Genomic DNA, 13,584 nt, shown 5'->3' on the forward strand with positions numbered 1-13,584 from the left:
CATAGATCACTAGATGAGATATAATTAGAGATGTTCCAATACCATTTTTTCCTTCCCGATCCGATTCCGATACCTAAGCTTTGGGTATCGGCCGATACCGATACTGATCCGATACCAGTGCATACATAAAAAAAATAAAAAATAAAAAAAATTATATAAATTATAAAACTTCTTTTTTTTATACAGCTACTGTTTTATATATACTGTTTTTTAGTAATAACTATAAAGTAATGGTATTTATTCAACAACAGATGATTGTATAGATTAGTATTAGTATCAGTAATTGAAAACTATCTCAATGAGTTCACCCACGGAAAGGTTGTTGGCACATTAGTTCCACACAGACATTATTCGTTGTTGCACTTGCTTCCACAAGGCTCCGTTTAAGTAGCAGAGGATCTGTTGTGATTTTTGCACAATAAATATTCAACATTCTCTTTTGAGACTCCGCCTCAGACTCTTATCATTTGGCACTAAAAGCTAAACATTGTCACCGATATGGCTGTCCGCAACATGTCATTAATTGTGTACGCAAGGTGGTCGATCACTGACGACGTTAACATGAGCTAGGTTAGCTAGCATGAGCTAGCGGTAGATGGAAAGACTAACTTTACTGGTGAAAATGTGATTTACGTTGGAATACTCCTTTGCCAACTTGCTGTACTTTGCTTGCAGGTCTGCAGCCATTATTGCTGGATTATGAATAGCCCCAACTTTAGCCAAGGTAACGTTAAAGCTAAACCTTTAACGTTAGTTAACGCTAGCTTTCGGTTAGCTGTTCAATGCTAATAACTAGGGATGTCCGATATTATCGGCCGATATTGGCATTAAAATGTGATATCGGAAAATATCGGTATTCAAATCTTTTTTCCCTTTTTTTTTTTACATTTCTATAACCTTTATTTACCCAGGCAAGCAAGTAAGAACAACTTCTGATTTTATTTATTGTCAAAAGTATGCTTAATGTTGTGTTAATTCCACAACAAGAGATATGTAATGTTAATTACCTGAAATTATTCCGTTTTTTGGGGGGGAAACCCTGCATATATCGGTATCGGTTGATATCGGTTGATATCGGTATCGGAAATTAAGAGTTGGACAATATCGGTATATCTGTATCGGTAAAAAAGCCAATATCGAGCATCCCTACTAATAACACCACCAAGCGAACGCATCAGAGCTCCCCGTCAACACCGCTCTGTCGGGAGGATGGCATTTAAGAAAGTATCTGCTGTTAAAATGACAAACAGCATTGACACTTTAATTCACGGTCGGTTAAAAACACGTTTGTTTTATAATGCTCACTCAGCAGACCGCAGTGTTGTTGATAAATTACGTCATATGGTATCGGAACGCAGAATTAGAGGGTACTCGCCGATACCAGCATTTTAGGCAGTATCGGCGGCATTTCCGATACTGGTATCGGAACAACTCTACTTAGAATACAAGTTTCACATGCCATAATGGGCAATAGCAAACAAATACTTAGCCTAACTTGCATAAGACTGTTTTTGACAGCACAATATTAATATAACAAAGATTTTTCCAATTTAATTTAATTAGGCATTTCCATGTTGTAAACTTGTGCCAGAGTGCTGATTATTAGCCTAAGTTTCAGTCTCAGAGCAGCAAACTGTGTAGTATTGTCCTCACATGTGTTCAAAAGATATAGCCTAACGTTATCCTGAATACTGATTTCAATGGACAATGGTAGAAATGTATTCAAATAAAATACTTGTCATTGACTGAAATATTTGAGAATTCATGTCCTTGGCCTCCTGTCAACCTATGGGTAACGTAACGTTATATCCAAATTGGATCAGAACTGTAGGACCTATGGCTGGTGCGGACAGACAAACAGATACAGACACACGGACAATACCCCAGTCACATTGCGTGAGCAAGCATGTATAAGAATTAGGGATGCACCGATATGAAAATTTGCCACCGATACCGATACCGATTGTTCAACAAACACAATCGGCCGATACCGATACCGATATTTGTGGCAACACATTATTTTTTAAATATATATTTTTTTTTGTAATATTTTTTTTTTTGTAATATATATTTTTTTTTATGAAACTACTGTATATTTGTGTTACAAATTGTGCTCACCGATATGAACATAGGCCTCTTTACTTACTTAAAAAAAGGAAACATCAAGAAATAGCACTATCTCTCTACCAGTATGTTCTGCAGGGCTGCAGCTAGATACTAGTTCTCCCAGCATGGTCTACCTGCTGGGCTGCAGCTAGATACTATTGTCTCAACCAATGAAATTTTGATTGACAGTCGATTCTGCCAATTACGTCACACACCGCTTGCACCCGCCTCTGCTGTTACCACCAATCGGCAAGCGCGTATACATTTTTTACTTCGGCTTTTGTCCGCCATTGATTTTGAGTTGACGAGAGCTTTTCTACAACAACAACAATGGCGGCGCGGCTGACGTTTAGCTTTTAGCTCCGCAGGATGACTTAAATGAGGCATAATGATTTTACTGCAACTAATGTTATAATAAAACAAAGCCTTTCTATACATGCGTCTGATTGAAAACGTTATTAACAGATTGCAGAATGGGTAAAACTCAGGGCTCTGTGAGCAACGGAAGGAACTGAGCTAGTATGAACGCTTGCTACATTCAGGTAAATAATATGCTGATGTTATTGAACGTGTAACACTAAACGTTAATGCCACAAAACTAATGCCTTGTTAATCATAAGTAGTAACTTTGATGCAGTAGCTTGTGTGTGTGTGTGTGGGGGGGACTGGGGACGGCGTTGTGCAGGTTGCGAGTGAACTTTTTTTGTCTTCACGCTACACAAATTGATGGATATTTATCGGCTACTGCCATCGGCACATTCGAGCTTATCGGCCGATAGGCCGATTGCAGTCAACAAGGCACTTATCGGCCGATACCGATACCCGACGGATACATCGGTGCACCCCTAATAAGAATGTCATGCTTAAAGGCCCAATCCGGAATTGAAAAACAGTGCCCACTAGGCTCCCCTGTCTGCCCCAGGGCTAGCCCGTGGAAGGGAGGGGGAGTGGGGGTTATGTCATGTGTGTTACTCAGATGAAGACACCAGCTACCATCAGCTAGCTAGATTGCTAGCTAGACATTATTTAAAATATTATTATTCATAAACATTATTTCATCAACAATTGACTGTCGGCAACAGAAAACTGAGACACAATTAAAGGCTGAGCCCTTTTATTGGCTGGGTATATCTACACGTTTTGACAAATAAACTCTGGTCTCAATTAGAAGCTGGGTCTAAATTAATTGTTTTTGCTATTACCATGGATGGAGTTTTGTTGTGTTTTTTTTTATCATTTGAAATCACAAGACAATACTGAGCTAAACTTAGGGAACGTAGCAGCAAGACATTTCTCCATTCTCTCTTTCAATCCAGGATCTAGCTTCAAGCGAAAAACTCACACAACATACATACAGCAATCATCCATGATTAAACACTGCACCTCATCACAACACCATGCTTGCTATTGCAAAATTATACAAAAATAAGGCGCCTGTATGACATCCGAATGAGACAACATTGTTCCATTCCTCCCGATGGCTCTCTCTTGCTTGCTCTTTCTTAGTGTGTAAAGTTGGCTAGAGTGAGAATGTGCTGTCTCTTGCCAGATCAAATTATTCGTAATTGATATGTTATTCAATAGCCTCATTTTATACAAGCAATATTCATACTTACTGGTTTACATAAACAATTTGGTAGTATTTACCATCTTTGCTGAGCAAGTTTTGTACAAAAACAATAAAAGGCCGGCCCCAAAGACCCCTGTCACAAATAGGCTAGTTGTATTCAATGTTTGAAGCAAATAAAAAGTCTGGGCTATTAATTTATTTATTTTTTCCCATACTGTACCTCTCTGGTAAACATCACTGCTACTGCTGTTTCCTTGTTGTTAAGATGAAAATGTTTTGCTTGAGCTGAAATTTGTTGTGGCACACCCTGAGTCAGTTAATTTTAAAGGCAACAGTCTTATTGAAAACGATTATGACACATGGCGTATGTGGTTTTATCTCTGTTTCTCCGGACATGTATTTTCTTATTATTTTAGACCATCACTTTTATAGGCTTGATTGATTGATTGAAAACAGATTGCAGAATGGGTACAATACAGTACAGCTCAATACACACAATTGTTAAGGGGATGCAGACCAGAGAAAGACTTTAGTCTTGTTTACATCAGGGTCCCCCACTTTCAATTCATCATAACATAATCATACAGATAGACAGTACTGTAGGCTACATAGCATTTGTCCAAGTGTCTCCCTGTCTTCCAATTTATCATAGTATGACACAGAGCATGCATACTTTGGGTGAGTGCATGTAGCCTACTTTATATAAATGGTAAATGGCTGCATTTATATAGCGCTTATAACTTTATCAAAACCAGTACAGTTTACTAGGAGGGCCAGAATAGACGTCCCTGGTGCATTGGAGGTATTATTTGAAGAGTTGTACGTTAAGGCTAGCTATGCTAGCTAACGTTAGTTGACACTGACAGTGACACAATATGCAGTGATTGATTGGTAGAACTAACACAACTAACTTTGACAGTGGACAGCTAGTTAAAATATGTTAATAATAACAGGGATGGTAATCTTATTTAGCGAAATGATAGAAACGATCCCATACCTCAATTTATAGTCGTTGCGACAACAATAACACTTCCGGTCGGATTTTTTCAAGATAAAAGAACGCTTCTGCACACAAAAGCCATTGAAGCGATCGCACATTAAAACAACAAACTAAGCATTCAAACGAAGTTATAGAGTATAAATTATACCATTGCCTGGGCGAATACTGTTTTCTGATTGACCGGTGTTATTCACCGTTCTTCTTCTTCTATCGGGTTAATGGCGTGTCGCAACCACAGAAAGGCGCATACCGCCACCTACTGTACAACCAGGCAACTGGAGCGGATAAGGCAAGGACCCAGCAAAGAAAAGAAAACAATAAAGAAAACAACAAACCCAGAACAAACCAAACAAAAGACCCAACCCTAACATCACCACCCTATACACAACTAATACAAATTAAAATAAAATAAACACAAACAAAATGAAAATAAATCAAATTCAAATCCTACCCCCCAAATGTTATTCACTGTTCTAATAGGGAGGTGTAGTAGTTACGTCATTGTTGTTTCTGGCCGGTCCACCTCGTTTGAAATTGCAATGTATTTCCAATAGACACATTTCTAAATCGTCTTGTTTAAAACAAATAAAGCATGAACATTGGCATGGTGTACCTTTCTGTGTGTATTCATCCACAATCTATAGCGCAACATGAAACAATTCGTAATTCATCGAAAAATAATTATGTATAACTTTATTTCAACCAAAAATGCTTAAACAATAATGTTGGTGATAGAAGGGAACTCATTTTGTGCAAAAATGGAAAGCTTGCCAATGTTCATGAGGCAGAATTGTTGCCGATAATACATTTGCCCAGCGATAAATCCCTATACAAAACCGAATTTTCATCAATACTAAACAACATGGCCCCCCTAAGAACCACCAGGGTAAAAAATTGCGCTGAGCCATGGATGCACACTGAAATACTGACCGCTATGAAAGCCAGAGACAAAAAATGCTCTGAGTTTCGTAAAAGCCAGTCAAAGCTTACCAAAAGCACGAGCAGTGAACTCCAAGACCACGTGACTGAACTCAAACTAGAAAGAAACAGACTAAGAAATGACATAAACTCCATGATCAAAACTGCTAAAAAAAAATTCATCAATGACAAAACCGAGGAAAACAAAAATAAACCATGTGAACTTTGGAAATTACTCAACAATCAACTAGGCTGCAGTAAAAAACTTAAAACCAGGTTCTCAAACATAAACATAAAGACGGACAACACGCTCATCACAGACAAGCTGGATGTAGCCAATTACTTAAACACTTTCTTCACAAACATAGCCACAACACTGGTAAACAAACTACCCTCCCACTCAGGGCAGTATGGGGTAGAACACATAGTAGCATACTACAAGAACCTAGGCGTCCACAAAGACGACTTCAAACTGGAAATGGTAACTACAGATGAGGTACTCAAAAAACTGAGCGCCCTCCAACCAAACAAGGCCACTGGCCATGACAACATCCCCTCCAAATTCCTCAGAGACTCAGCAGCAGCCATCACTCCAGTCATCACACACATAATAAACCTCTCCATAAAACAGGGACACGTCCCCAAGGACTTCAAAATTGCGAGAGTAACACCCCTGCACAAAAAGGGCAGCAAATTAGACCCGGGTAACTACCGCCCGGTTTCTATCCTTACATCCATCTCGAAAGTCATGGAAAAAATAGTATACGAACAGATCGAAAAGTACCTTGCGAAAAAAAATCTAATCTACGAATTCCAATCTGGCTTCAGAACATCCCACTCCACGGACACATGCCTTCTCTACTTGAACGACCACATCAAACAAGAGGTGGACGCAGGCAAATACTGCGGCATGGTCATGCTGGACCTACAAAAGGCCTTCGACACTGTCAATCACACCATTCTGATTGACAAGCTAAAAGCAATCGGTTTTGATAGTTTATCAGTGAGCTGGATACAATCCTACCTGGAGGAGAGGGAACAGATGGTGGAAGTAAACGGTACCCTATCCCCCCCCCTCACAGTGAGCTGTGGTGTTCCACAAGGAAGCATACTAGGACCGCTACTATTCCTAATTTATGCAAATGACATGTCGTCAGCTTGTGACTGCAACTTGTTCCTGTTTGCGGACGACTCAGCCCTGCTGGTCTCTGACAAGAACAAGTTACAGGTTGAAAAAGCCCTCAGCTCGGAACTAGGCAAAATCTGCATATGGCTCGCCGACAACAAACTATCATTACACATGGGCAAAACAGAGTCCATTCTCTTCGGTTCAAATAACAAACTCAGCAAGACCGACGGCTTCTCGGTTGCAGTGGGTGACAATATTATCACAAGGAAAGATGAAATTACCTACCTGGGTTCCATCCTAGAGGCTAATCTTTCCTGTGACAAAATGGCATCCAATGTAATAAAAAAAGTCAACCAACGAACGCGATTCTTGTACCGGATCTCCTCTCTGGTAAACAAGAATACCCTGAAGACTCTAGCAGGAGCACTCATTCAAGGGTACTACGACTATGCTTGCACCTCATCATGGTACCAAAGCACCTCAAAGGCACTAAAAAACAAATTACAAACATCTCAAAACAAGCTAGTCAGACTACTGCTTGACCTAACTCCTAGAACCCACCTCACCCCTGCCCACTTTGACAACCTAGGATGGCTTAGAGTAGACGACAGAGTACAGCAACTTGCAATGGGCCTGGTCTACAAGATACACTACGCGACCAAGGTACCCATGTACATGTCAAAATACTTCCCAAAGGTCAGTGAATACCACGATCACAACACCAGAGGGAGCTCCACAAATCATGTAAAACCCAGATTCGGCTCAAACAAGGGACTAAACACGTTTCGCAATTATGCCACATCAATGTGGAACGCCTTACCTAAAGCTGTAAAGGAATGTGAATCACTACCCACTTTCAAAAACACTCTCAAAAAACACCTACGTGAGACTGCAATTCGAAACTGGCCCCTACAAATGTCCTAACCTAGTTGTACAGTAAATGACCAAGTAAGGCTTTGTCAGTATTCCAATGTACAGTGTAAAATGTGTGTGTGTCCCCTACCCAACCCCCCCCCCCCCCCCACCTCCAATGTACAGCCCTCACCCAACCCACCCCACCCACCCAACCTCCTCCAATGTACAGTTTCTACGCCAAATGTATATACACTCTTTTTCTGGACACTTTTGTATCACAAACAGTACTGTATTTGCAAATCTGATATGTCATAAATGTATAGATGTAGCAGTACTGTCTATCTGTATGTCATGTACTACTTTTTATGTTTAAAATAGTACACTCATTTGAGTAGTGGAAAAGGGGTAGGATTAAATGAGTGTATACTTCTTCCTACTCCTTTTCGAACATGCAGATTGAGTTGTTTTTCTTGTTTTGTTATTGTTTGTTGTATTCATTGCATGTTCGAAATAAAGACTTCAAATAAAAAAAAAAAAAAAATGTATGTCATTATGTTATGATGAATTGAAAATGGGGGACCCTGATGTAAGCAAGACGAAAGTCTTTCTCTGGTCTGCATCCCCTTAACAATTGTATGTATTGAGCTGTACTGTACTGTACCCATTCTGCAATCTGTTAATAAACTTTTCAATCAATCAATCAATACGGGTGGACCGCGCGGGAATCCGCTACCCAACGTTCACTTCATACTCCCTCATGGTAAATGCTGTACAACAGGTAGGTCCGACCCCGCATTGTGATTGGTCGAGAGCGTTCTAAGCTGTGAGTATATTCATGATACATAAGAACAAAGCGGGGCTCGCAACTCACTTGTAGTTCCAGGGTGATTTTAATAAACAAAACAGGTGCAACGTTTCGACCTTACCGGTCTTCCTCAAGCATGCATACAACACAAAATGACATATTTTTTATGAAGTGAAAAATCAGCCCCACCTGGTGATCAGGGGCGGTCCCAAAACTTGCATGATTGATATATTTACATGATTAAGACATAATTTACAGATAGGCATAATTTACAGATAGGCAACAGGCAATAGGCAACAGGCAATAGTGCGGTACAAATCCTAGCCACTGAAAACAAAAACAAAAATGAAAAAACAAAAAACAAGTATATTGACTGTCTCCCTCTATAGGTTAAATTTATAAATAAGGTCTAATGTCAAAGTCTTCATTGAGTCCTGTTGGTGCCATAGTTTTAAGATAATGGATCCACCATACTTCTCTCCTCAGCAGGAGGTTATCTATATCTCCCCCACATCTTGGAAGATGCACCCTCTCTATTCCAAGGATGAGACATTGTGGTGTGCCTTTTTAAAATGTAAAGCTACTGGGCTTTTTTCATTCTCATTCCGTATCGTACTCCTGTGTTCGGCAATACGTGTTTTTAAAGCACGTGTGGTCTTACCGACATATGTCTTACCACATGGGCACTTAAGCATATAGATTACATTGGTAGTTTTACATGTTATTTTGCCTCTTATTTTTATCTCTTTCCCAGTTGTTGGGTGATAGAAAACAGTGCATTTTTCTGTAAAGTGGCATTGAGCACACAAACCACAACGTCTGTTGCCATCTGGCAGGTCATCTAAAAAAGTGTGTGTTTTTTTAGGAGGCAGGTCTGATTTAACCACAATGTCTCTGATGTTATGTGCTCTCCTGTAGACTAATCTAGGGGGGATCTGAAAAGATTTATCCAATGTTGGATCAGAACTGAGAATATGCCAATGTTTTTTTAATAGTTTGTTTAAAAAGGTTGCCTAGGCGAGTATTGTGTAACACACTGCATAGGTTGTACAGAGGTCGTTTTGTTTCTTGTAGATTGTAAGCAGTCTTCTTGGGTTTTATGACCTACTTTTAAAGCTGCTTTTTCTACAATGTCCTGTGTGTATCCTCTGGTTTTAAACATTGTTTTTAAAGTATCTGTCTGTTCCTGAAAACATTCTTCTGTACTACAGATTCTACGGATCCTGTAGAACTGGCTGATAGGTAAACTGTTTTTTAGCGGAGTAGGATGAAATGAATCACTTCTCAACAGAGAATTTCTGTAACAAGGTTTCCTGTATACATCTGTTTGGAATGTACCATTGTCTTTTTTTATAATAATATCTAAGAAATTCACTTGGTGTTGGTCATACTCCATAGTAAACTTTAGATGTTCATTTTTAGCATTGAGGAAATTAAAGAATTGTATCAGTGTCATTTCATCCCCTGTCCACAGTATGCAAATATCATCTATATATCTTTTCCACATCTTAATGTATGGTAAAAACACATTTTCTGAAGAGTTGAATACATAATTCTGCTCAAAAAGACCCATATAAATATTGGCTATGGACGGGCTGGCTTTGCTTCCCATACTCACGCCTTTGGTTTGTAGATAGTTCTCATCTTGGAACATGAAGTAGTTATGCGTGAGTAGAGTCTCTGTCAGTTCTATAAGAACATGTGTTTCTGGTGTTGAATCCAGTGGACGTTGATTCAGGAACAGTGTCAGAGCTTCTAGAGCCCCTGTATGGGGTACTGAAGTGTATAAGGATTCGATGTCCAAGCAGGCCATGTAGGTCACAGTGGTCGGATCCTGGACAGATTTCAAAGTCTTGAGTAGGTCTGTCGAATCCTGTGTGAAGGATGGGAGATATTTCACAATTGGTTGTAGGAAGAAGTCCACATAGGAAGAGATGTTTTCAGTGAGAGATCCAATTGCTGCCACTATTGGTCTACCATTAGGTTGAACAGGATCTTTATGAACTGTTGGCAGGTAATAGAACACTGGAGTCTTTGGATGATCTATCTTCAGAAAGGCATATTCTTTTTTGGTCAAGAGGCCATTGTCCAACCAATTCTTTAATTGATGATGAATCTCATTTAAAAAAATATTTGTTGGATTTCCAGAAAGTTTTCTGTAATTCTTAGCATCGCCTAACTGACGGTGCACTTCCTTCTCATAATCACTCCTATTTTGAACAACAATAGCACCTCCTTTGTCTGCATTTTTCACAATCAAAGTAGTATCTTTAGAAAGTTTGTTTAATGCTTCCCCTTCTTCTTTCGATAGGTTGTTGTACACCTTATATTCTTTTCTGTTCTTAAGAGTATTTCTGACGTCTTGTTCTACCCATCTGCAATAAGTGTCAACGGATGCATTTCTATGTTTCGGTGGAATAAAAGTGGATTTTCCACGAAATTTACTAGAGTTCTCTGGTGTTTTATTTTCACTAATTGTTGAATCCATTGCAGTTGGTCCATCATCCTTATTACTCTTAAAGAATTCTCTTACTCTTATAGATCGAAAGAATTTGTGAAAGTCAATGATTGTGTTGAATTCATAACAGTCAGTCGTTGGCACAAAGGATAGGCCTTTTTTAAAGACGACTACTCAGGTGCCATGACTGTGTATTTTCTCAAATCCAAAAGTGATGCAGTACACGCCACAGAGAGGTACTTGGCAGACTCAGCCCCTTATGGAATAGTTAAATGTTTACGATCTGATAATGGAGGTGAATTTACAAGCAAGGAATTCAAAGCACTGTTAACCAAAAATAGGATTAAGCATGAGACGTCTGCACCCTATTCACCTCACCAAAATGGCACAGCAGAGAGAGGTTGGCGAACCCTCTATGAAATGGGCAGGTGTATGCTGTTAGACAGTAAGTTGCCAGACAAGCTGTGGAGTTATGCTGTACAGACAGCAGCCTATGTGAGAAACAGGTGCTACAGTAGACGCACAAAGAAAACACCATATGAGATGCTCACAGGCAAGAAACCAAACATGTCCAAACTTCAGAAATTCGGATCTGTATGTTTTGCCTACACACAAGAGAAAGGGAAGTTAGATTCCAGATGTGAGCAGGGTCTTTTTATTGGCTATGACAAAAACAGCCCAGCTTATCTTGTGTACTATCCAGACACAGAGAAGGTCAGAAAACACAGGTTAGTGAAATTCACAAATGAGACAGCCAAAGAAAAAGAAACACAGACACATGGATCACACATTGAATATCAGGACAGAGATGCACAGTTACACCCCAGGATCCTTGAAAATGAGCGAAATGATGATGATGAAAAAATGGAAAATGCATCAGGTCAAAGTATTCAAAGTGATGTTTCTGAGGCTAAATGTGAACAGCCTAGCACTGAGTGTCAGGGTAGAAGGTCAAGGTACCCACCTAGAGTTAGGAGAAAGCCAGTGTACCTTCAGGATTATGTGACTGAGGATACAGCAGACAGACTGGTAACATGTGTAGACTCTTGTTATAGAGCAGTTTGTGACATACCACAAAATTACTAGGATGCCATAAGGTCAACCAAGTCACATCTGTGGGTAAACGCAATGAATGATGAAATACAGTCACTGAAAGAGAATGACACATTCAAGATCACCCAGTTGCCACCAGGCAAAAAGGCAGTGGTGGGGGGGGGGGGTGGGGTGGGTCTATGTCTCAAGAGTGATACTGATGGATCAGACAAATGTAAAGCAAGATTTGTGGCAAAAGGTTACAGCCAAAAGCAAGGTATTGACTACGAGGAAACATTCTCACCTACAGTTGGCATGACAACGGTTAGAGTGGTCATGCAAAAGGCAGTGCAGGAAGATTTAGTATTACATCAATTGGATGTCAAAGCTGCATACCTGCATGCACCAATTGATTGTGAGGTCTATGTGGAACAACCTGAAGGTTATGAGATAAAGTCAAAAACAGGACAAAAGCTAGTATGCAAATTACAGAAATCCCTATACGGTCTAAAGCAGTCAGGCATATCTCACTGAGAATGGTTTTGAACAAAATCCTGCTGATAACTGTCAATACACAAGGGAAAAACAAAACGAAAAGTGATTCTAATTGTATTTGTTGATGATTTAATCATTGCTGGTAACAATGAGGAGGTTGTGAAAGGTGTCAAAATGATGCTCGCTGAGAGGTTTAAAATGAAGGATCTGGGAAAATTAAAACATTTTTTAGGGATAGATTTTAACCAGTCAGAGGGTCAAGTCACAATGTCACAACAGAGGTATGTGAACAAAATCCTCTCCAGATTTGGAATGCAAGAGTGTAGGTCCAGAGAGACCCCATGTGAATCAAAACTTGAATACACAGAAAATGCAGAAAAATGTGAAGAGCCGAGGATGTACTGTATAGAGAGGTGCTATATAAAAAAGCAGCCATTTACCGTTTACTGAATTTTGTGATCCGGACACATGCAATATGAAATATGAATATAGAATATAGAATATATAAATTACCGTATTATGGCCAAGTCATATGTCTATGGATCGGGCCAAATCTCCTCTTTCCAATGGCAGAGTTCAATCTGGATTTAGTATCACCAGGCGCCCGCAACAAAGACTGTGAATTAAATCTACTGTTTGATTAATTGATTGATTGAAAATTGTATTAACAGATTGCAGAATGGGTACAATACAGTACAGCTCAATACAAAACTGTACAGGTACGTTTTTGTAATGAAAAGTGCTCCGCCATTTTTCATCAGCGCGTGAGACATAATCACAAAAAATAATTGCACGCCAGACGGCTCCAAGTTTGACAGGGACTGGGTAGTGTAGTTTTATGAAATTCGAAAGCCTATCGAAAGCCTCCTCTTTCCTCATGTCTAATTCATCCAGTTTCCGATGCGCTGAGATTTCTATAAACTCATATTTCGCTAATAACACTTAAAATCATTGGTAAACAAACATAGTGCTGAACATATACACTTTGACTGCTGTTTTGATGGGGTTAGGGTCTTTACGCTTGACTACATTAGAACAAAAACGCATTAATACGGACTGTATTCATCTATTTATGACTTGAAATAAATCTCGGCCCGTCTGGCTTGAGGGGTTAAGACTTGTTTAGGACTGAAACCCAAACTTTCAGACTTGTGACTTGCTTGAGACTTGCATGTCTTGACTTGGGAATTGCCAATCTTGATTTGGGACTGTGGAC

At 39.5% G+C, this 13,584-nt stretch overlaps 1 protein-coding gene across 5 annotated transcripts in view; it reads right to left on the reverse strand.

The window, feature by feature from the left end:
• apip (APAF1 interacting protein) overlaps positions 1 to 4,883 on the reverse strand; it is a 51,005-nt gene extending 46,122 nt beyond the window's left edge. Inside the window, exon 1 of one of the 5 annotated variants that reach the window (XM_084337774.1) lies at positions 4,825 to 4,883. In XM_084337774.1, the coding sequence (XP_084193900.1) occupies positions 4,825 to 4,827 (3 nt within the window). In that variant the 5' untranslated portion in view covers positions 4,828 to 4,883. Of the gene's footprint in view, positions 1 to 3,896; positions 3,957 to 4,673; positions 4,804 to 4,824 lie in introns of those variants that run through there. The other 4 variants (XM_084337776.1, XM_084337775.1, XM_084337777.1 and 1 more) reach the window with 4 other exon arrangements.
• Between the last annotated feature and the right edge of the window lie 8,701 nt (positions 4,884 to 13,584).

This window comes from Notolepis coatsorum, assembly GCF_963971535.1.
Source record: "Notolepis coatsorum genome assembly, chromosome: 20".
In the NCBI taxonomy this organism is placed as follows: Eukaryota; Metazoa; Chordata; class Actinopteri; order Aulopiformes; family Paralepididae; genus Notolepis; species Notolepis coatsorum.